At 33.8% G+C, this 25,671-nt stretch overlaps 2 protein-coding genes across 2 annotated transcripts in view; one reads left to right on the top strand and one right to left on the bottom strand.

Moving 5' to 3' along the window:
• Nucleotides 1-510: 510 nt before the first annotated feature.
• LOC133187833 (protein tyrosine phosphatase domain-containing protein 1-like) overlaps nt 511-25,671 on the top strand; it is a 30,857-nt gene continuing 5,696 nt past the window's right edge. The window contains exons 1-8 of the mRNA XM_061323230.1: nt 511-605; nt 3,911-3,935; nt 4,875-4,973; nt 23,219-23,384; nt 23,621-23,701; nt 24,107-24,222; nt 24,372-24,393; nt 25,519-25,625. Coding sequence (XP_061179214.1) covers nt 3,929-3,935; nt 4,875-4,973; nt 23,219-23,384; nt 23,621-23,701; nt 24,107-24,222; nt 24,372-24,393; nt 25,519-25,625 — 598 coding nt within the window. The 5' untranslated portion in view covers nt 511-605; nt 3,911-3,928. The remainder of the gene's footprint in view (nt 606-3,910; nt 3,936-4,874; nt 4,974-23,218; nt 23,385-23,620; nt 23,702-24,106; nt 24,223-24,371; nt 24,394-25,518; nt 25,626-25,671) is intronic.
• LOC133187951 (uncharacterized) lies at nt 6,988-10,334 on the bottom strand. The gene is made up of 7 exons (XM_061323347.1): nt 10,292-10,334; nt 9,586-9,714; nt 9,362-9,483; nt 8,869-9,058; nt 8,149-8,509; nt 7,841-8,037; nt 6,988-7,367 (listed from the first exon to the last, which is right to left on the bottom strand). The coding sequence occupies exons 1-7, from the start codon at nt 10,332-10,334 to the stop codon at nt 6,997-6,999; spliced, it is 1,413 nt and encodes a 470-aa protein (XP_061179331.1). The 3' UTR covers nt 6,988-6,996.

Here is a 25,671-nt window from a genome sequence, read left to right as displayed (position 1 = left end):
GTAAAAAATATCGTAAGCATGATTGGATATATCAGCGCTAAATCCAATAAATAACAAATCATTTGAAATAATTAGTAGCACTTGACAGGGAACTATTAGTTTTGATTTGAAACCTCTAATTTACGCCACATGTGTTTGAAAGTGCAAATAGATACACAATAATAGTCCTTTGGTAGATGTAAAGATCATTAATATGTTACCTGTATTGGCTGTATGAGGACTATACAATTATTTATTGACTTTATCAGTGGCTTTAATGTAACATTCAGGCGCCTATGTTTTCACACATTGTAAACTTGCGATTTTCATCTTTGTGCTTCCGTGGGAATTGAAACATAGTTTTAAAATGTTGTTAATTAACAGAAGTTAATGCAGATGATTGTATCAAGGATGTAGGAGAGATATTTTAAATCGACAATCGAACTCGATATGGAACAACTTATCTATAGGTAATACTGCCCTACCCTTTCGGAACTCTTCAACATTATCCAATGGAATGTTTTCGATGACAACAAACATGGCTACTACTTAAAATACTATCCATCAGAAAAGTCATTTGATTATCATGGAACGTAAAATTACATGATTTACTAGGCCAGATTACGGTAAATATACATTATAGTTTCTATCTATTTGCGTTGAATCAAATAATTTAAATTTAGACTTTACTAAAAGACTAAAATATTTTTATCAGAGCTCTGCATTGTGCAATATTTTCGGATAAATGCATTTTCAACAGATTTAAAATATTATTTCATTTGTAAATTTCTGCATACACTGTACTTGACATACAATTGATTCAAACCACTAATTATATTTTGCTTTAGTTGCTCATGGAATGTCGAACGTACATAATAAATAATGATAAGCTAATATGTTGACGGTGCGACCGTTGAGGCGAGCGCAGTTGTATATTTCTGGATCTTCAAACGGCACGAGACATTTGGAACGTCTAGACTATGACACCACATGACGTGGTGTTAGCTGCATAAACCACAGGCCTCTGAGTTTCTATCACTAAGCCGTTATATGATTGATCAGAATGATATATATATATATATATACCCCCTCTATATACATGATATATAAATACAGGTATGGAACAACTTTTTAACCCCCTGTTGGATTCGGAGCAGAATTTTAGAGGAAAATGAAAGTGTGTGTAACTTAGCATGCAGAAGTATGCCCAGTTCTTGTATTCCACGTACCACTTCAAAAGTGAAAAAAATTTCTGCCACTGGCCATCGCCATGAGCTGACATCACGTAAACAACGGTTCTGCACTGATTAAATCACGCTAAATTAATAGCAATCATTTTCCTACCACAATAATATTTAGCAAAACTATTTCCTTTTAATTCTTTTGTTTTTTTCGAACTTGGTTGGCAGAAATTTTTGAAAAGAGGAAAGTAATGGTTGATTGCGTCTAAACTTCGATGCATTTGAAATTTTGAAGTGGTGGAACACAAGAACGATCAATTCTGGGCATAGTTCTGCATGCTAAAAGTTAGACACTTATTTTCCCCTAAAATCCGGCTCCAAATGGGCAAAGGGTTAAAAAGTTGTTGCATAGCTGGTGTATTTGTATATAGAAGGGCTATATATATCACTCTGATCAATCATATAACCGCTTATTGATAGAAATTCAGAGGCCTGTGCATAAGCGAAGAAAAAAAAGTGGATAATTTTAACAAAGAACATTTTAATGTACTATCTGTATATGTGAATTTTTAGTTGTTGTTACCGCAAGAACGAAGTTAGCATTGAGATGCATTTGCATTGCATTGTGGATCTCTAGGTAACTGTGGAAGAAATTCATTTGAATCAATTTGTAAAGTCTGAATTTTGTCCTCACCCAGGCATTGTAGTTTGAGCTTGCTGCACTCCCTATTATTTTTACTCACCGTTAGAATCTCTTTGGCTGATGAAGTCCATTTATCACACAGTGATAGGGATAAGCACACGCCCTGCGCCATAGTCGCATTAAATTAAATAATATGGTGCATTGCTGTTAAAAACGCTGCACCCTTATGGTGCTTATCATCATCAAACATACTTTTAAACTTTGAGCTTTTCCCCACTGGCTTGCAATCTATTTCGCTACAATGCTTTAACAATTGGCATCATATTTATGCTTGAAAAATTAAAGTAACTGCTGTCCAGCAAAGTGTAACAATGACTTAGATTTCTTCAGTATCTTACCAAAAAGTTAAATGTTTTCTGATTGGTTAATACCGTAAGTTGACATTAATGCGCACAAAATTGAAGATATGCATCTGAAAAAAATCCTTGTCCAGAGAAAGGCCAGACTTTTCTTAATTTTGCATTGAATTCCTCAATATCAAGTCAAAATTTTAACCTGCCATTTTCAATACATGTCCCCCTAAAAAATTCCATGTGGCGCATTGATTTTAGAAATGTCACATTGACACTGACTTGGAACGTGCCATTGTCGCATTTAGCCTTTTTGTTATCCCGATCACTGATCACAAATTCAATAATTTATCAAAAGATAGTAATAAGTTGACGGTATGACTGTTAGGGCGAGCGCAGATACCTATTCAGTTTCAATTTAGATCCGGCTCTTCAAACCGCACATGACATTTGGTATGTCTAGACTCTGATGTCACATGACGTATGTTAGTAGCATTACCATAACGAAGTCTGAAAAGTGCAAATTTTAATTAAAAATAAAGTTTAATCTAGCTGTTTGTCTACAATATCCATTAAATCAAGGTGAGTTTATTTTTTGTTGAACTTTGTTGTTACCACTAGAATGTAGTTTACAGCTAGATGCAATTCGCAAAGGATTGTGGGTCCACTGGTTACTGCAGAAAAAAATTTGTTTGGATCATTGTGCAAATTAGTCTAAATTTGCTTTTCATCTAGGCGTTGCTTTAAGAGCTCGCAGTTTTGAGCACCCCTTCGCACCGCTTGCTATTAAAATAAATGAAATGATAGTATAATCATCAATGAAACCATAGAAATAGACACTCATGTCATGGAGATAGTCTTTATGAGAGGTTATCATTTCCAACCTCTTACCTTCATCTGCAAAAATGTTCAAAAGCTTAATGAACTCAGTCAGTAGATGATTGAACAGTATTACTGTATTGATTTTCTTAGGTGGATTTTTCCAATGAAGTCTGATAAGACACTGCCTCAGGCATCTTAAATTGTGTTGTAATTCTTATGTGTGCTTTTCAATGAATAATAGAAAAGACTACACTGCAGAACTCCAATAAATCAGAATTTCTATCAACCAACATACAACATGAACCCTCTGTTAACTTACTTTTAGGGGCTAATGAGTCAATTTTTCAAAGATAACGTGGTTTTAAAAACTGGAATTTCAAATCCAAAAATTACACAAACAATAATATTGGAATTGATCAACCTTTGAAACATCAATCTAGACAATATTGTGCAAATATTGCAAATTTCTTGCACCTTCCTTAAATACCTGTTGGGTAAAATATGTGCATGAATACACATTATATGATTTTCTTTTTTGACTTCATAACACAAATCTGGAAATTGATACTGATTTTAAATTCTATATGGTTTATACATACTGTAATTCTTATGTATTAAGATATCAGTCTTCACAGTACCTCACTGTTCCTAGCAGGGTAGACACATTCCCTATATGTGTTTTATTGACATAGACCTGTGATTTACCCAATGTATATTGCTATTTAGTATTGATTTCAAGCTCTCCAATTTTTCGACCAAGTAGATTAAATTCTCCTGTAAATTTATTCCCATGCAGTCAAGACAAATTCTAGTGAAGGTTTGATCATTGGTAATTTTTTTCCATAACTTACTTACTATATAGTTGTTTATACATTATTTAACTATACCTAATCATTATATCAAAAATTGACCAAAACTATTTCCTGTTTTGTAAGGATATTCAGAGTGCAGCCATGAAAAGTAAGTAGCTGAAATGTTGGAGTTGGAGTTTGAGCTTTTATGCATTAATGCTTCATCTGCATGATTTTACTTAATTGAAATGCATTTATAGCCATAAAATATTTCATAATTTTTTTTTTTGAAATGCATGCTTATTATTTTTTTGTTGTTTGTTTTTTTATTCATTAAATATTTGTTATATATTTAATTCTACTATTCAAAATATATGTATATTTCCTTATAAAAGTATCTTAATATATATATGATATATTTACTTAATAAATTTTTAGAATAAATATTGCATGGGGAAAAGTTGTGACTATACAGTCAATAAAGATCACACTATTATCAATTAGAAAAAAAATGTTTACCTAATATTTAGTGTACATGTAACAAAGATACATTTATAATCTTAAAATAAGATGATGAACAAAAGTATTTCAACATATACATGTGAATTGCATGAATTACATGAAAGTCCCAGAAGCTTATTCAATCATTCCTGGAAGATTTTATTAAAGTTATGGGCTTATTTATATGATATGCATGTAATACTATTATTAGTCTATAGAAGCACCTCAAACAAAGCCTGATTGTATGCCACTAGAAAGAAAAAAATCACACATAAATATGTACAGGGATATAGGCTAGTGCAATGCTTTTAGTAAAATTTTTTTTACTTTACTTCCCTAAAGCCAAGACACTGTGACACTGTGAGTAAAATTAAGATTTTTTTTTGGGGGGGGGGGGGGGGGCAAGGAAACATTGCTTTTTCTCAACAGATCTTCAAATGTTATTGCATATTTTTAAAAATGTACATCACTTAATTGTAAGCAGTATGAAACAAGGGCAGTAGAAGAAAGGGGGTACAATCATATTTGGTAATGGATATGTGCAAGATCTACAGGTATGAGCTATATAATATATATATCATATCAATGCCAAAGTCCTTTCTTTCAGAGTTTAACAAGAACAGCATGGAACCGGACCCTGATGAAATTTTACACCCTGGGCTAGAGTCCCTGGACTGGTCTAAAGAACTTGAGGAAAAGGCTAAAGGTTTGTCAAGTTCAGAATAAGGCTTATATTTGTACATAAGTCTGTGAAAATCCATTAGTTATGAGGATTCGATCCTTACATAATCAGTGTTCTGCATATACATGTGTGTCTGTTCACTAAATATCATATTTTATCATGACATAATTATTTAACATTTAAAGAAAGCATATTAGTCTTCTTGGTAATTGTGCAGCGTAATGCATATGATGATCTCTAGAAGAGTTTACACATCTGAATAATTACCCTAAGAACTGCAAAGTCTCGTACTATCTATACATGTAAACATCACAGAATTGGGCCAAAATTCTTGCTCATTTAAAGAAAATGAAAAGAAAAAAAAAGATTGAAAATATTACTACAAATATATGATATATATACAAGTTTATTAGTTCATAAAAAAAACTTATTATTTCAAAGTTTCAGTTTAATCAACATTATAATAGACACTTGCATCACTTTGGTTTATATATAGAAGTGAAAAAAATTGTATTGGAACGATGCAATTTATGAGATCAGCAAACTATTAAATATAACCAGTAATGCATCTTTTAATTTAAATAATCAATACTAATGTGCAAGAAAAAGGGAACAGAAAAATGGGTAGTAAATAATTAATTCACATTTAAAATTTTCAAATAGTTTTAATTAAGGCACATAAATGCAGTATCAGTTAAATAAGTGTTACTTTACAATTTTACATGAAAGTTGCAAAGATTAAGATTATGACCATAAAATTTGGACCATAATGTATTAAGCAGAATTAAATTAGACATATATGTATTTGATAGCTAGCCTTAATAAACACCTAGATTAGATTCACCCAGTCCATTTCATACATGAATTCACCTTAGCTGTACTTCAGATACAAAATTAAGAAATTTTTAATTGGAATTAAGAGCCAGCAGCACACTTGTTGAAGTGGGGGAAGGAGGGGTGATTTCAGAAAAATAACATGTTAAATGATAACCATTTTTAAAAGATGCATTATTTTTTTCTAGGCCTTCATCTGATTTTCAGGATAACTTTCTTGAAAAAAGGACAGTTTAGCTGAGAGTGAACCTAAAAGTTTGCTAAAACTATCCTTTGAAAAATTGCATCATCAATTGAGCAATATTCAGTCAATCAATCATATAAATAAAATCATAATTGGCTATGTACAGACCTTTAAAAAAAACCCATATACTTAAATCTCCAACAATAAAAGAAAGTTTAGAAAATGCTTGAAAATGCGAAAAATGAGAAGTGAACACATAACCGAGGTAGAGACAACACTAGACATGGCATAGCTAATGACTGTATGATACATGCATGCTCTTAAAAAAAGGGTAAATCTGTCTTGGACAGTGTGTAGGAATTAATGATTACTTTCATGTTCATTTATACATGATTCAGAAAGACCCTACAATTGTCAAAATCATAAATGGGAAGAAAATGCACTGATTACCTAGGACCTTATATTATCCTTCTGCCTCCCAGCTAAAAAGATACTGGTCTATCTTTATGTTGAAATTCACAGATGAAGTCCGGTCATGCCAACTAAGCATAAAGAAGTATTGAACACTCCCCAGATATTCTTAAAAGAAAATGCTATAAGTTAAAAATATAACTGTGAAATATAAAACAAAAAAGTAATATGCATTGTACAGCTAGTATATAAAATTTATACCACTCAATGTGTTTTAGAATAATAATGGCACAAGTTTAGCCCATCATGATCATGAATATTGAGCAGTCCAAAAACTAGCTTAAGAATGTGCAGTAAAGCTTTCTTGGGGTTGTGTGGAATAACATGCCAATGGGGCATATGTACAAAAATCTGTGTTTGTACATTAAAAATTATTCATGTTCAGTAATTGTTCAGATAATATACCAAACAGTTGCTTTGAGTGCTTTTGCAACTCAAGTTCACAAACTGGCATCTGAATATGAAATTTTTAGATAAACTTCTTCATTTAGCGAAGTTTAGAACTATTAAAATTTGGCCAACCTGGAACCTTTTCAGACTACCAGTGTATCTAAAGTTTCATCCTATAGAAGACATTTGTATGAGAAAAGCTATATTTTGTACAACGTAATTGGGGCATGTCTTGGACTGCTTTTTGACAAGTTGCAGCACTTTTTTCCTCCCTGGTAGAATGAGGTCGCTGTCCCCCAGAAAAATCTTCTCTTTATTAAACTCTGCATTTGTCATCAACAGGATATTCTGTCCCTCCATCGTTTTGAGTTTAGGGCAGGCACAGGGTAGAACAAGGGTGAAGTTTTGCTTGAGGGCAGGTGTGCCCTTTTCTCCATAGATGTTATGTTTCGAGGTGACACTCAGCCAAGTCCACTTAAATGCCATTGGAAGTCCTACTGTATTGAGTTGATGGACTTTGTTGACAACAAATTTCATTGCTGAAAATATAAATATTTGTAGATCAGAACCTTGAAATTATAGAAGGTACGACATGCATTACAAAAAGTAAAACAGTAAAATAAGTATATTAAGTAAAAAAAAAAAGGGGGATAAAGAGGGCTCAAGAGGACTACTATATACGCTCAATTCAATAGAACTCTTAACTTTACGCCTTAAGCTTTGATCAAGTAATGCACATGTAAGTCTGAAGTTTTTTTTCTAAATACCATCCACATTCACCATTGGGAATGTCAGCTAGGAGTATTAACAGAAACTTTCCAAAAATTTTCCTTTCAGTCATGACCCAGTTTTTTGAATGTACAAAAAATCTATAGACCGAATTGAGTCTCTGCTTGTATGTGTCAGCACTCATGAGGTCATCCGAACTGACATATTGCTGAAGTAAGTGTTGACAGATAAACTGACTGAGGAACAAATACATACGAATAGGGCCCAAAGTCTGATACCTTACTGTGATTAGTGTACTTGCCTTTCTGAGTACAGATATTGGTGTCTTTGGAATATATAGAAAGTATGATGGCATTTGGTTTCCACTGAGAAGAGCAAACTCTACACACTCCTTTGGTCCTATCTTCTGATTGTGTGGGTCTTATGGGGCCAGGTTGACCAGGCATTGTTGGAGGGGTTCTGTCATTACTTCCAAAGCATCTATCATATATTGATTCAAAATCAATTTTACCTGTGATTCTTCAATGTAAAGCATAAATTTGCATTTGGTCATGGGTACGAACATAAAGAATATGCCCCTTTAATTCTTACCCTTTAGTTTTGTCCTTGACCATGGAATAGCAGCATGTCTCATTGTGAAGGTGATAAGTTTCAGTCCCTGGGAGACAGCATCTCTTTCCATTCACACGAGCATCTCTGTGGAGCTTATTATTACAACAGAGATCCCTCTGTTTATTGAAAGATATTTTTCCACACGTCTTTGGCCTCTTTGTGGGGACTTGCCGACTGCAGGAACTGTTCAGCCCTGGTCGTCTTGAACAGCAGGAGTTGTGATGTGAAAGAGTCTTGTTGATAATGGTATTGTTGTTGCAGCAGACTTGCTCCAATGAGGAGAATAGCTGCTTTCCACAACATGTAGCATTTTTCGTATTTTTAATGGCTTGAACTGACCCTATAAATAGATTTTTAAATGTTATTTTTGTAAGTGTTTGATTAATATCACTGCTGAATTCAAATTACAACGTACATTGTATATGAGTGAAAAGGTAGAAGCAAAGGAGATTCCTGTTCTAAACTCTAACAGTCTGCGTAGCTTATCAATCAATTTTATTGACCATTTCAATAAAGAAAAATGCATAAATCTATTTATTGTAGGCAATACACATCGGATTACTTACTATAAATAGTCAATAAAATTAATAATGATAAAGTTAGGCAAACTCCTTTGTTTAAAGAGAAGACCAAAAAAAAAAAAAAAAAAAAAAAATCAATGCAACAAAATAAATTGAGGCATATGAGAGACATTTGTACCATTGCAGCATTTCTCTGTGTTCTTTCTGTAAGACCTTCCAAATTTCCCAGCGATACAGCAGTCCTCGTTTGGGTCACTGCTGTTGACTGACCCGTTACCACAGCACTGAAGTACACCATTAGAAACAATTCTGTTTCCTTGACAGCAAATTTCTGTTTTAGAATCATAGAGCCCTACCAACACAATATTCTACAATTAGGTGCATGTACATGTAGAATTTCAAGTTGGTTCGTAAAAGTTTTAGCAATTTTCAATATAACTGAGATTTGGCTACTGAAAGCTTAGAACAATACACTTGCCTTTACCGCAACATTGTCCAGTCAGTGGTTGTACGATCTTCGAGTTGGACCATCGACAGCATTGCTGACTATTTGTATTGATCAGTTTCTCACCACAGCAACGAAACGTCTTGTCAAAGGTGGAGACATTGTGGAGAATTGAATTGCGGCAACACTTATAGTCACGTGTATCATAGGGCTTTCCATCACATACAGCATGTCGCAATGGAACAACCATATCATCGTCACATGTGGACTCGGAGGCATTGTAAGGGGTTTGCCGACCACAACAACTAAGGTTCGAAGAAACGTAGTCGCTTCCACAGCAGTAATGGGCTAAGTAAACAGAGGAATTTAATTTATAAAATGCAGGAACAGAAGACAATGTAGGTGTGGGTTGATATGTAACAAAGACAGTTTGCCTTAATTCCCACTTACACTTCTTGGCAGTCAATAGATTCTTTCCGCAGCAGATTCTTCTTTCTCCTCTATCAGGTCCAGCTTGTATATGACTGTGGTTAACCCTCTGGGCACAGCAGATCTCAGAACTTTTATTGTATATTTTATCTGTAATGTTATTTTTTTTTTATTGTGTTAAGTTAATGTGGGATAGTTATTTCGAAAAAAAAAAGAAAAGAAAAGGAGCTACATATATTTAAAGAAAGCTTAGGTCACCCCAAATCTGACCGAAATGAAAAGGAGAAACCTCTTAGAAGTGGGAGGTGGGTGTTAAATCGGAAAATGGGACTTTATTATTTTTTCCATTAATTACCAGTGTTGCTCCGTAATACATTCATGCACAGTATTTACACAGTTCATACATGTGCAAAAAGGGGATATGTGCAAATATATAGGGGAATGTTTGCTTTTTTCTATTCTTAAGTTGCTTAAATAACGAAATGTGTCTGAAAATTAGAAAACTTTTACTTGTTTATGAATTTTTATTGAAAATCATTGCAACTTCGTAATCATCACCTTTTCACTGACAAGAAATCAATTGAGAAATCCGGTGCAAACCGTACACATGAAAAGATTTCCATCTGCTCGCCTTTCTTCATGTGTGTACTCACGATTAAAATATTAATGTCCAGCCGAAGAAGCTATAGTTAGATTTCAGACTAAGACAGGCAAAAGGACTAGTTACGTTGAAGTCTAAGCTTGGAAATAAATCCGGTAAGTTGATTCATTTTTCCATAGAAATTAAGATACTAACCTCCACAACAACCTACGGGGGACCCGTCCTGTTTGTTCTTGTTGTGTATCCCCGATAACTCGCAGCATATTTGAAATCTCTCGTCGAAAATTTCTGTGAATATTTCAGAATCTCTATACCAAAAGCACGCCTTGCTTGATACTGAAAGTGAATAAGATTTATTTTTTATCTTCTGTTTTCTGTTGTTTCTTCTTTGTATTATTTCTTCATTTTTTAAAAATGTTTGTTTGTAGTGCACACAATATTTGTATTTTTTTTTTCATTACATGTAGCTATGCACGGATCAATTTATGTTCCTACACGCACGATCTATAAAATGGTGCGTATGATATGTACACGAACCACATATATACGTACATTGTACAGATATACATAGACCACCTGTGTAAAAATATTTGATTTTTTTTCTAATTTGATATACATGTACATGTATATACTTGATTCAAAAGTTAAAATTACATTAACAAGAAGCATTTACAGAATTTCCATAGGAGTAATAATGACAGTGTTTTCTGGTTGCAGTATATACTGCATCCAGAAAACAAATCAAACAAACTGCATGTGGCATACAGAGAGAGAAAGGGATAGAGAGAGAGAGAATTGGTGAAGATATCAAATAAGATTATCATACCGTAGCCATTGTTAAAATGTTGAATGCAAATCAGCAGACAGAAGGCACTCAAAAGATCTAACAAATTCATTTTGATGTCTTCCAATTAAAAGTGGCGAACACTTTGAGGTTAACATTTATAATTGCATGTAAATATAGATTGAATCATTGTGCTAAAAAAGGCAGTGGGTATTTGCTAAATTTGCTATTATTTGCAGTGGGTTTTTTTTCGGGGGATTGTTTTTTTTTAATAGTATGGGAAACACCCTGGATTATTTACTAAACACGTGTATTGGAATTTATATTGTTTGAAGGGAAGATAAAGTACAAATAAAGAGAAGTTAACAATTTTTTTAATTAAGACTTTCGTTTTATATTATGTATATATTTGTTATTGCATATTTGTTTTCTGTCACTTGTGCGCATTAACAGTTTCTGTACGACATGCTTTTCAAGTGGAATCCGTTGTTCGTAAAAGGAGCAGATGACACAATTTTGAAATTGCATACATGGACCATTTACCTATAAATAGAATATGTGCATTTAGACAATCAATCTTAGATTGAATATCTAATTATACACATTCAAGTAATTTAATCTACATCAGCCTCTATGCTAGACATGCCATGCAAAGCTTGAATCGCAGGAAAAACACTTAAGTCATAAACTTTTATAATGTTTGTTTACAAGTTTGGAAAAACTGTGTATATTTAGATCGTTGGGTTTTTTTTAAATGTTATTTTTAGCAGCATAGGGACAAATGACTTAGTTGTGTATTAAAATACACCTGTGCAGTATATTTCATTTCAGCTTTGTTATCGTTACATGCTCGTCCAATATAATAATTTATAGTATGTCCAGTGAGTCTTGGTTAAATCTTAAACATATAGTCTTGTTTTGAAGGTGTTTTTATTTATTTTTTTTTTTAACTATCTGCAAATTTATCATTTGTTGCATTAAAATTACAACAACGCATGGATAGCACGTGGATTTAAGATAATTGTATTAAGAACATATTTATAATGTTTAAATACTTTACGTAAGTTACTTATAGTGCACCGGAAAAACAGGAAGTTATTTTTAGATTTAAAAGGGTTGAGGAAAATAAAAGAAGGCATGGAATTTAAAGTAAGATAACACGTAATTTTAGCTGCACACACGCTAACCCATGTACATGTAGGTAAAACGGGTTCATGTAGTCCGTAAACAGGGACAATTTACTACATGTACAGAATCCAATATTTCCTGATATACATGTAAATGACACTGGAGGGCAATATATGTAGACGTAAGCTTTCTATATTTATAATCCTAGGTCCAACTACCTGTGTATTTATGTTAATGAGATATCATTTTTGACGAATGATCAGTTAACTTATTTTTTCTTCAACCCAATCCTTTCACTACATAATTTCCAGTGTGTTTAAGAGTGGCTATATCTTTGTGACTGGGAAACGTGTAGACTGCTGCACCTAATGATTGAACATTCTGTTTATCTTATTTTCACAAAGGTTCCTTTGGTAGAAATATGTTAACATGGTTGACTGATATATATCTATATATCTATATATATATATCTATATCTATATCTATATATATATATATATACACTGTTGACAATAATACACTGTACATAAAAATATAACCTGACCTAATAAGTAAAGAATTATGTTTTGATGAAGAAAAAAAAATAGCATCAAGTGCATGTGTTTAAATTATATATAAAAAAAATTAAGATTGAATTATGCCTTATTGGAGTTCAGGCATGTAGTATCATTTCTGAATGGGGAAAGGGGAGGGGGGTGTAAAGAAAAACATAGATATCCCTTTGTGTGTGGGGGTTGGGTCACGGGTGGGTATTAGGGTTCCAACTTTTTTCACAACCAAATTTTCATAATACATTACAATGTACCATGATTGAACTATTCTGCAACAAAAAGTGAGGGATAGATGGTTGGGAGGGTAGGGGTAACATTTAGAACAGTAAAAAGTTATGTTTGGAAAAAAAAGGAGGACAGTTATGCCCCCCCCCCTCTTGATACTACGTACCTGAAGTTGGCTAAATAACTTTATGAATTTAGGACCCTTCGGTTTTGGGGGAAAAGAAAAAAAAAATACTTAAGAAAGTAAAAATCTGAAGCATTTCCAATGATAGTAGTAATTAAACAATATGACAAATGAGTAAATGAACTAGAGCAGAGCTCGTTGCAAAGCAACGAGTAGGTCTTCCGTTGGAGCTGCGAACAGGAAAAAGTGACCTTGAGTCAAGGTCATGCCACATTCTAAGGTTATAAGCAATCTTGTAAGGGGTATCAACTTGCAATGTCTCACCAGTAGAAAGACAGTTAAGGAATGTTGTTTCTCCGTTGATGACCTTGAACTCGTTCAAATGACCTTGCATCAAACCATGACACACTCTGGTTATAAGCAAACCCCATCTATGTGTTACCGACTCGACAAGTTCACACATATTCTTTCAGACCATTCATCCAGTCAAAACATTCTTTCCTTAGTGACCCTAAATTTAATCAACATGGCCGTAGGAAACGAGGGAGGGGGGGGGGGGCGTGCCCCCCAATAATTTTGCCGATATATAGATTACTATAGTAGACATAGATACTATAGCTTGTGCCACCTCAATAGAAACGTCTGATAACCTTCTTTTTTTTTTTTGCTTGTCAAGGAATTTTTGGTAGTTGGTGACCTTTTTTTTGCTTGTCAGGAAATTTATGGTAGTAGTGCCCCCTCAACTGTCAACTGAAAATGTATGGCTGTGCCCCCCCCCCCAAAAAAAAACCCCCTGAATTTGCTTCCTATGGGCCTGATCAAGGCAATGATACACTCTGTATGATATCAGCGATACCCTTTTGTGTGTTTCGCAGTTGACAAGTTCACAGTTTGCATTTATTGCATGATAGTGAGGGAGACATGAAGATTTCTTCGCCTATAAAAAATCATATTCCCCGAGGGCAACTTGAAGATTTCTTCGCCCATGAAAAATCATACTCCCCGAAGGCAACGCCCGAGAGAAATATGATTTTTCATTTGCGAAGAAATCTTTATGTCTCCCTCACTATTATGCAATAAATTGTTTATAATACCGAATTAACCAAAATGCAGGAATTACAAAGGAGATCCAATGAATAAAGCAAACATGCATTTGATGAGAACGATATGAAAGAGATGTAAGTTACAGGTACACCAATAGCCTCGTTTCATTAAAAAAAAATCCTACGTGACAAGTTTGTGTGATCACACCAGTAACATTCAAACACCATTACATTTTTACACATTTAAATCGACACAATCAATCAACGATAATATGCTGACGGTGCGACCGTTGGGCGAGTGCATTGTTCACTTAATTTTAAGATCCGCCTCTTCAAACAGCACGAGACATTTGGAACGTCTAGACTGTGACGTCTCATGACGTATGTTAGCTGTATTTCCATAAACGAATTTTGAAAAGTGCAAACATTTTAATAAAGAACGTTTAATCTAATATCTGTATGCAATTCCATTAATTAAGGTGATTTTTTGGGGTGAATTTTTAGTTGTTGTTACCGCGCGAACGAAGTTAGCAGCGTCGCTATAAACAATCTAACTCCTCACTCGTTTAATTGTGACGTCACAATCGTGAAACACGACGTTTTGTTGCAGGGCAAACATGATGGACACGTGACTTTCTCGGCCAATCAAATTCTATTTTACTAATGATTTTTCACTTGTAAGCTAGTTTTCACAGAGGTATAATAAACGTTTTTTTAGACCATACATCGAAATAAATTATCATAATTTCTATAGTCGTAATTTATTAGGTTCAACTCACTGCTTTAAAGGATCATTGTAAATGTTTTATGCCCAATTTGGATACTGAACAACATGTGATTTTTGAAACACTGATGCCCCCATATGGCATCTTATGGCAAAAGTTAAAAGTTTCTCAAATGCAAGTCAAACTCCATGGTCAAGATCAAAAGATAAAACAAGAGGCCCATGGGCCACATCGCTCACCTGAGCACATTGGCTAGGCAAAAGCACGAGTTCAGTATTGAAAAGATTACCACCGCGGGGGGGGGGGGGGGGGGGCTTGAATTTTAAACTACCTGATGATGCTTCCATGTCAATATAACAAATGGCTTTCTTGTACTTGAGATGTTCAAAAAAAATTTCCCATATATTCCTTTGTAAAAATTTTATCCCCCATTGTGGCTCCTCCCTATCCCAGGGGTCATCATTTGAACAAATTTGAATCTACACTACCTGAGGATGCTTCCAAGATATTATCCTATATATTTCTATTTAAGACTTTGATCCTCCATTGTGGCCCCACCCTACCCCCGGGGGTCATGATTTGAACAAAATAAAATCTACACTACCTGAGGATGCTTCCACATAAATATGATCAATCAGGGCTTTGCTGTTCCTGAGATTATAAAAATTTTTCCTAAATATTTCTATGTAAAACTTTGATAGTCAATCATGGCCCCGCCCTACCCCCGGGGGGTCATGATTTGAACAAACTTGAATCTACACTATCTGAGGATGCTTCCAAAAAAATATGACTCATCATGGCTTTGCTGTTCTTGAGAAGAAGATTTTTAAAGGTTTTTCCTATATATTTCCATGTAAAACTTTGATCCTCCATTGTGGCCCCACCCTACCCCCGGGGGTCATGATTTGAACAAATTTGAATCTACACTACCTGAGGATGCTTCTATATTAATATGACTCATCATGGCTTTGCTGTTCTTGAGAAGAAGATTTTTAAAGGTTTTTCCTATATATTTCTATGTAAAACTTTGATCCTCCATTGTGGCCCCGCCCTACCCCCGGGGGTCATGATTTGAACAAACTTGAATCTACACTACCTGAGGATGCTTCCATATAAATATGACTGATCATGGCTTTGCTGTTCTTGAGAAGAAGATTTTTAAAGGTTTTTCCTATACATTTCTATGTAAAACTTTGATCCTCCATTGTGGCCCCGCCCTACCCCCGGGGGTCATGATTTGAACAAACTTGAATCTACACTACCTGAGGATGCTTCCATATAAATATGACTCAACATGTCTTTGCTGTTCTTGAGAAGAAGATTTTTAAAGGTTTTTCCTATATATTTCTATGTAAAACTTTGATCCTCCATTGTGGCCCCGCCCTACCCCCGGGGGTCATGATTTGAACAAACTTGAATCTACACTACCTGAGGATGCTTCCCCTTGAGTTTCATCTTTCCTGGCCCTGTGGTTCTTGAGAAGAAGATTTTTAAAAGATGCTATTAATTTTTCACTAAATTCTTTATTATCTCCCCTTGAAAAAGGGCGTGGCCCTTCATTTTAACAAACTTGAATCCCCTTTACCCAAGGATACTTTGTGGCAAGTTTGGTTGAAATTGGCCCAGTGGTTCTTGAGAAGAAGTCGAAAATGTTAAAAGTTTACAGACAGACAGACAGACAGACGGACAGACAGACAGACGGACGCCGGACAAAAAGTGATCAGAAAAGCTCACTTGAGCCTTCGGCTCAGGTGAGCTAAAAAAAAATGTTATTACCCAAATAAAGGTCTTGAACAAAGAATATACTGTGAAATATATACTTGTATGAAAGCCACAGCAGCAACAGTTTAAAAGTTATGGCCAAGGTTAATTTCTTTAAAAGGTCAAACTCCAAGGTCAAGGGAACATAATTGTTTGTACTTGAGGGAAGGTCTTAATTGTTACAAGGAATACACATGTGGTATTAAAAAAGCCTTAGCACCAACTGTTCAAAAGTTAAAACCAAGGTTAAAGTTTTTCAAAAGTAGGACATAATCAAAGGTCAAGGTAAAATGGTCAAAATTAAAGGTATACAATGACAGGCCTTGTCACAAGAAAATTACCTATGTAATATAAAAGCCCTAGTACTAGTCATTCAAAAGTTATTGTCAAGGCTAAAGTTGTTTAAAAGTTGGTCAAACTCCAAGGTCAAGGTCAAATGGTCAAACATATTTATACCCAAGGAGGAGACTTATCACAAGGGATACAGATGTGAAGTATAAAAGCCGTAGCACCAACTGTTCAAAAGTTTTGGCCAAGGTTATAGTTTGGTAAAATTTTGCGAAAGAGGATCAAACTCCAAGTTCAAGGTCAAGAGGTCAAATATGTCGGTACCTGAAGGAAGTCCTTGTTACTAGGAATACACATAAGAAATATGAAAGCAGTAGTTCCAACCAATCAAATTTTATGGGCATAGTTAAAGTTTTTGCGGACAAAGAGGCTAACACAGTCTAACAGACAAATAGACAGGTGGACAGGACAAAAACTGTATGCCCCCCGGATCTTCGATTACAGTAGCATAATAAAATGTCGGCGTCTTTGGGTTTTCGCATTGGCCTTAAATCTGAAAATCCAACGGATTACAAGGTGCATTACGATACGCTTTCACATCATGTTCTATAACCCAGAGCATATTGTCTGCAAAGATAAATATTTAATTCAGTATTTAATTAGCTATGCATAATTATCTATGTTGTTTTAAAAAGGAAATATATAAAAAAAAAAAATATTTGTTTTATATTTTTCGATGTAGAGATATACAGAAAATGTTTTCCAATTTTAAGTCCTATCGCAATACACATTTAAAAAAAAAGTGTGTGTTGGAGGGGGGGGGGGAGGGGTCATTACATTTTTGCTGGGATTCGCCTATGTATGATCGTAGAGAAACAAAGAGTGGGGAGGGTGCAAGCAGCAACTAAATCAAAATTTACATATTAAAACTACAACAAAAGACTATTTTCAGAAGGTCTCCCCCCCCCCCCCCCCCGTACAATCCGTACAACGGACCTGTGAGAAAAATACTGATCCTACATTCAGAGTCCCAGGGCACCAGGAAAGAGTGGCAAAAAGAGAATATGGGTTTATTTCAGTCTATAAGTCGAATCAAAATATCTTTTCCTCAAGAGTCTTCTTTCTTTGAGTTCTTCCCAGTGATCGTGTGATTTATTTCATTTAATTTACGTTCTGTACTGGACTTGGAAAATGAGGACATCTTTAGGTTCCTGAGCTGGCCTTGAAGCCCGCAGAACAGATTTTCAGCTTTATGATAAATTCAAGTGATATGTAATACGGTATTAATTTTGTATTGATTTTATTAATGTTAATTTCATCAAGAAATATGAAAAATTAATGTTTTAACTATACATAGTGAGGCATTTTTTGTGTGGAACGATTATTTTGGGGTTCTCACGATTTTTTCATATGGTACACATGATGAGTAAGTGCAATAAATATAATTTGTGGGGTCTGTCCACAAGTACCTGTTGTCAAGCCCGTAGAAAACAATTTCAGTTTTTTTGGGAAGGGGGGGGGGGGGCAAATAGAAATTTCCACAGGTACTTGTACTCGATTTTTTCCTATGGTACACATGATGAATAAGTGTAATAAATATAATTTGTGGAAAAAAATGTCCAACAAACATTGGGGTTGAATTTGGGGGGGGGGGGGGGGTCCTGTCCACAAGTACCTGTGGAAATTTCTTGATACATAAACAGAATTTAAAAGCATGTATTAGACATCTTTTGAAGGGGAGAGGGCACGGCCGTAATTAAAAGTTATATAGAGACTAGGAAGGAATGAACTGTCATTAAATTTTGGTTAAGAACTATTACCTAAACTCTTCACTTTCACATTTTCAATTACAGATTCTTGTTTTTAAAAAGCTATACATGTACATTTATATGTATCTATTAGATGCATAAATTATGTTATTAATCATTTTATCTTAAAGGAAAAGTAAAAATCTCAATCAAACTTGTTCCGCATATTATGCTCTCTGATTCATTACTCAACAGATGCTTCATATACATGTAAGAAGGGAAGACTGCAGACTGCAGGTGTGATAAATTCACAGCATGCAGCTCCAGCCTTAATTCCAACTTTGTTCCAAAATATTATTATTCAACGCGAAAAATTAGAATTAGCCGATAGAATATTTTGAATCACTTCGGAAATGCTGCCGTAACACCAGACTGAGTTCACAATATCGAGTGATTTTGATTGACAGGTGTAGCGCCGTTGTGCATGGATTTCGTGTAACTATCATGTACTGCAGATTGTGGTTGAAAATAATAAACAAACAGATCTAAAGAAAAGATATTGTATACTGTACAATCATATATTTGTTAAGAACCAGTTCAATCATGAAACGAATTTAGCCGTATTATGTGGGCACATGTTAGATTTGACAGGTTGATTTACTAGTAGAAATTCAATGGACCACCGTCATTTAGGGTATTCCGAATCACCCCGCACATCGCGACTCTCGGTAATTTACCTTACCGCTGTACCTCGCACGACACATGCACAGGTGTGACAACCAAACAGTCATTATTAGTAAGGTCTATACTTATTGCATACAACAAATAAAGAGGTAAACATAATGCGTTAACTAAAAGAATTAATTATTTTAATTCATTAACTTCCTATCCTTTTCGAAGAAAATGCCCGTGTAGAAACGTATTTCTCATCGATGTCGTGGCGTTGTTGGTGGATGAAACATGGCATATAAGGTATCGATAGAACGGCAATTTTATAAGCTTTTGTGAGTATTATTTGTTTTTTATAACACCTCAAAAATATACTAGTTATGGCCGCATTTGTAGCCCCCTACAGTTTCGAACCACGTGTGTACATGCCCCTAGCCAAATAAATTGCACACGCTACATGTATACTTGTTATATGTCAGATTATTATTTTTTTTATAACATTGTTTTTCTTAAATGCAAGGGGTATGAAAGTAAGTTTGACAAAGCAAGAGCTATAATAAGACTATCCCGGGTCCCGGTATACACTTGATCAGTGTTGATCAATGTTCATATGTACGAGTACACGTATGCAAATAATTCGAGAGCTTTTGAAGATTTCAACATACATTTTTGTAACACGCATATTTGTAATAACCACTTTATATACAAAACAAAATTTCATTCTCTTATATGGTAATATGGACGTCGTAATAGATCTGACTGAATGCTTAACATGCCTGTTTCAAAAACGTTTCCTAAGTTATCTTAAGATATGCCTAAGTTATAACTTTAGAAGTTCCTAAGATTTATCACAGCTGTATCGCGAAACAATCTTATCTAAAAAAAAAAAATTATAAGTCATTTCTTAAGTTGTGCCTTTAAGGACTAATAAAATAACATTCCCGCTCTATATACAACACTCAGTATGGTATATATTTTTAGATTCAAAAAGGAAGGGTGCGAGGATTAGGGATTGCCCCCACTTTTAAAGGATTTGGACACAAGTATGCTTAACTTTGCGAAGTGTTTTGCTAGATCTAAGCATTCACAGACACACCCTTTCAAGCCATCTTCCCTTCCGAGCACACGATATTTGTATTTTAATTTTTAAACATTGTTCTAGGCGTTATACATTTACTTTATTTTGTTCTTATAAGGTATCTACATGTAAATAAAATTTTAAAATGAATGCTTCGTAGCGAACACATGCGAGTTTATATTTTTCAAACAATCTTTGCCAATTACTACACTGCATGTACACGCTAGTTGTTTGTGCGGTGTAGAGCAACAATGTATTTCAACATCGAGGTGCCCGCGGCTCTCTGTGGCCACGTGTATGTAAACGAGGACTGGACTACAACACTTAAAGACACAAAGCGACAGAGACGGATGAAACTGTTTGCTATATTACAAAGACTTGAATTATAGTACATGTATATTTGAAGGAATTTTTATTTATGTTAATGTTTATTTAATTCTATAAATAATAAAGGGACATTCACAAGAGTGGTGGTAAAAATAATATGTGCTTAGCATGCGTAGGAATTACAATTATTTACCGAAGCCCCCATTCAATTACAATTGCAGATGAATTAAAATACAACAACACGGGATAGAGCAATACTTTTTTTAAATGTATTGTTGCGTGAACAGACAAAAACAGCGATTAAAATTCAAAATGATTTTTATGCACCAGTGTTTGGAATTAAGATTATAAAAGATCGGTAAAGTAATCTTACTGATTCGATATAATTAAAAACATAACTTTCCATTAATTAATAGCTCTTTGTACAAAATTGACATTATACGCGATCACAAATACTAGCTTTGTTTATGGCCACAGGTGGCTAGTACACTGGTGACCTCGATCAACAGCGTGGGATTCGCGCGTTGGGTTACATAACTAAACATCGAGCTGAACATGGAGACCGTAATATGCATACAGCTAATGATCGTGAATTATTCAATGCATACAGTTTAAAATCACTTACAAAGTTTGTTGTAATAATAAACGTAGAAAGATAGATTTAATATTCTCCGCTTTTGAACACTATTAACCTAATTTAAAAAAGAAGAAAAGAAAGGCTAGTTGTAATAAATAATTTAATAGTGAACCATAAACCACGTTTTAAACCTTATTAAAAAGAAAATTAACATTAAATACCGCAGGGTATATTATTGATAGCAAGTCTGTTTAAGTTATACACATGAAGAGGTCTGATTTCCTTGCCGAATGAAAAACGTTACCTGTTTACCTGGCCTGCTTTCTTATACGTATTACGCAATACCCATGGTATACTCGAACAAAACAACATTTTCATTAGATCAAAAAGGTGTAAAAGAACAATTTTGTTCCCAAGATCCAGATCGAAATATTTACCGTTTTTGAGTTATAAAGCAAAAACTTTTAAGGGCCCAAGATCCCTAATCATAGGGGCCAGCCCCTTTTAAATAGTATAATATGAAAGCCCTTGCAATTATGCACAACTTTTGTTCTACATGTCTTAACAAAATATTTCTAGTTTTCAAGATATAAAGGAAAATATGTCAAATTTTTTGCTGTTTTCCGCGTTCTAACTTTTGACCCCTCTCTAGCGCCATTTTTAATGCAAAAATCAAAAAACAAAAACCGATGTGCACAACTTCAATGCTTCCTCTTTTCAATTTCAAAGGGTTTTGTGCTCCAATTATAACCATTTCTGAGCCTTTGTCTGGAAATAAGAGGCATGCAAAATTCAATCAAAGGAGAATAACTCGTGAACAGAAGGTAATTTCCGAATTGTATTACGGTATTCTGACAGTGTTTTGTAAAGTCTAAAAGCTCTGAAAATTTGAACAAAATCTGTTTAAAAATGAGGAAGATATGAAGCGTCAAAGTTGGCGTCTAGGAAAAAAAAAAAAAAAGAATAATCTTAATCATCACAATCAGTAGAAGGTCTTCCGTTGGAAACGGAAGACCTTAAAAATATAAATTTTATATGTAAAATGGAATTAGAAAAAATTGAAAATATGCATTCTTGAAATAATAATTAAAAAAGAGGGTTTAAAAGAAAACAGTTTATAAAAAAAAAATAAGTAATGAAAGCTGGAAGTATTAATTTGGGTCTGTTTGTTTGTAATATTTTTCTTATTAGGAAGGTATCTCAAAAAGCATTAAGATTTTGGTTATAAAATTTTATATCACAACTCCCCATAAGCTTAAAGAAGAGTTCTTTTGATTTTGAGGTCAAAAAATCAAAGGTCAAGGTTAAAAATTCATACATTCTGTCTGTGTTGAACACTTGTTTCTGGACAATATCTCAAAAAGCCTTTGAGCTTTTCCAATGAAATTTTATATTAAAAATTCCTGTGACTTTATGAAGACCAGTATTGATTTTGAGGTCAGAAAGTCAAAGGTCAGGGTCAGAAATTCATATATTTCAAAATATAATTTCTTGATGATAACTTTACATTTGTAGTTTTCCTTGAGCTTTTGAAATGAAATTTTATAAATCTCAATGGCTTAAAGATGACCCCTAATGATTTTTAGGTCAAAAGGTCAAGGTCAGAAATTCATATTTGTATAACATGGTTTCCTTTTGATAACTTAAGTTATCTTTGAGGTTTTGCATGAAATTGTGTACCATTAGTCAATATACCTTAAAAATCTATTGATTTTGAGGTCAAAAGGACAAAAACCAAAGTCAGAAATTCATATATTTCATACATATATAGTTTTCAGATGAGATCTTAAGATCTTTGTTAACTTTTGCAGTAAATCTTAAGGTCATGAATCTTTTATCTTAAAAAAGACCCCTATTGACAAATAAATTGCAAAAGCTGAAGGAACAAGGTCATTCTTTTTTTTTTAAAATCTCTTCATTTGCATTTTATTTCAGGTCTTTTCCCATTTCTTTTTTCCTTAAGGAGGGGACACAGATTCCTTATTTAATTTAAATGTTTACTTAGTTTTTTTCTTTCTTTTTCAGCTAAACGTCCATCAGCCAGGTATACCAAATTCTCAGAGCACGCCCGATCCATGATCTCAGGGGAGAAACAGTGTGCTCTTTTCTGTGGGGGGAAAAAATGCAAGTATTGTAGGTCAGAGAACTGGACGCCAGACCAAATGCACATAGATGGACTTTACTCAAACTGGTAAAACTCTTTGGCTTTTTTTGTGACTCATTGATTGAGATTGCAATGATGACAACAAATTTTACATGTGAATATATTGGTAACATTTTAAAAAGAGACAGAGAGTTTATATACATGGACAGTTCCTTTACTGAGGATTGAAGAGTTTACAGTTTTTAAGTTTGAGTTTGAAACTATTATTAGTAAATGTAGTTGTAATTCAGGAAATAATCTAAGGTCTATTCTTTTAATTACAGGGTGACAGATAACATTCTTGCAATGGCTAGACCATCAACAAAACAAATTAAAGAACACAATATCATACAGCAGTTTAAAAAGTAAGATACACCAACATCTCTATACTTCCTTCTTACTTACCAAAGTTTACTTCCTTCTTACTTACCAAAGTCTACTTTCTTACCAAAGTTTACTTCCTTCTTACCAGGGTGCTTACCATAGTTTACTTCCTTCTTACTTACTTAAGTTTACTTCCTTCCTTCTTAACAAAGTTTTACTACATTGAGTGGATTCAGCTTTATTATAAACAAGGCTTAGGATTAATTATCTCATTTTCATATAATTTTATACATGTACTAGTATCAAAACATGTATATCAATTTCTTCATGTCAGCATCCCTTCAGGTACACGCAGCAGTCATTTATTACTGTAATAAACTGATAAAAGATGAAATACATGTAGATTATACTTCACTGTGGTCTCTGTATTATGTGTTGTTCTTTAGAAATGACATCAAGAGTGTGTTGAACCTCCAAAAGGCAGGGGAACACGCAGACTGTGGGGAGGGGCTGGAGAAGGCAGGGTTCTCCTATGACCCCCAGCTATTTATGGACAATGGCAGTAAGTTTATATTTCATGTTTTTTAACTTATGATAATTAAAAGTTTCTAAGATAGCTTTATTTTCAGATTATTTTATCTTTGTTATGGGAGATAACTCTGACATACTTATTTTGTGTGTATAAACCTTGATTTTTTTTTTATTTTTCAGTTTTCTTTTACAATTTTGGATGGTAAGATCATATTCTTATCAGAATATTAAAAAGTTTTTAGAATTGTTCGATGCTACACATATTAACTAGAATAAGTGATAGTTGCTTTGCATTAACATTTTAAAGCTGTGATAATGAAGGAAAATGTTTTTGTACTGTATTGCTGGATTAGGCCAAAAAAATAATAGTCTTGTTTCCTGCTACCCTACCTACCCTAGTTTTTTGCACCCGACCCTTAAGTTTTTTTTTTTAGTTTTGGAAGAAAAAATCGGGAATTTCTGGTATTTCATCGTTTTGTCACAGTGACTGTAATCAGTTTTCATGTTAACACAAAACAAGCATTTCATGAAATTCTTGTTTTAAAATATGGACTTTCATAAAATGCCACTTGAGTTGTGCATAAAAAAGACCAGAAATTTAATTTTAAAAGACCATATTGACCTGTGACATGTTTAATTTGATCTTGTATTAGTTCATATCCAAAAAATACCGTCGGAAAAAAATGAAATAAAAAAATAAAATAATTTTCCTACCTACCTACCTACCCTATTTTTTCAGGCTGGTAGCAGGAAACAATACTATTATTTTTTTTGGCCTATAAAGTGAACTCTTTGAAATTTAAATAAATGTTTAAATCTAATTAGAAATCATCATTATGATAATTTAAAATGCAGTAAATTTCATTTATTTTAGTGACCCTTGTGATATGATTAAAGCTAAAAAGTGAGACAATTGCAGCTTTAAAAGTTCAAATATTGTCAATTTAAGTTTATTTTATTACATGTATCAGTGAAAAAATTTTTTGTTTAAGCTTTTGTAGTTTTAAAATTATGTAACATATATGCCTTTTTTTAAATATACATATTCATTGACAAGTGTTTAGTTTTCCAGTTTTTTTGAATATTGATATTGTTCGTGGTTTATTGCTTTTGATATAATACTCATTTACTTCTAAAAATTCAAAACTTAAACTACAGGTTCATGAAAATCAAATGAAGTTAACTAATTTTATTTCATTGTACTCTATAAAAACCTTTGAGAAAAAAAAAATACAAAGTATTTCATGTTAAAGTTAATATCTGCACCCAGGTACTGAAAAAAATGACATGGTTTTAAATGAAATGAGTTTCCTGCTTTATTTTATAGGCCAGACTATGGGGTTGCTGCTCTCAGCACTATACTGGACATGGTCAAGGTCATACAGTTTGGGGTGTCCGAGGGAAAAGTAGCTGTCCACTGCCACGCTGGTTTAGGTGAGTGTGATAAAACACATGATGTGACATAGAGGGAAATTAGAAA

Source organism: Saccostrea echinata, unplaced genomic scaffold (assembly GCF_033153115.1).
Source record: "Saccostrea echinata isolate AGI-Se365-2 ecotype Australia unplaced genomic scaffold, CSIRO_AGI_Sech_v1 ptg000015l, whole genome shotgun sequence".
NCBI lineage: Eukaryota > Metazoa > Mollusca > Bivalvia > Ostreida > Ostreidae > Saccostrea > Saccostrea echinata.
The sequence above is the reverse complement of the archived record's forward strand: the minus strand, read 5'-3'. Positions and strand labels throughout refer to the sequence as shown.

Excerpts from the sequence above, each read along its gene's own strand:
- LOC133187951 (XM_061323347.1), bottom strand. The coding sequence starts at position 10,334 with ATGAATCAACTTACCGGATTTATTTCCAAGCTTAGACTTCAAC. Across the intron at positions 9,715-10,291 it reads TTCCAAGCTTAGACTTCAAC|ATAAAATATACAATAAAAGT; the intron begins GTAACTAGTCCT and ends ATAACATTACAG. Across the intron at positions 9,059-9,361 it reads TTGTTCCATTGCGACATGCT|AATATTGTGTTGGTAGGGCT; the intron begins GTATGTGATGGA and ends ACCTAATTGTAG.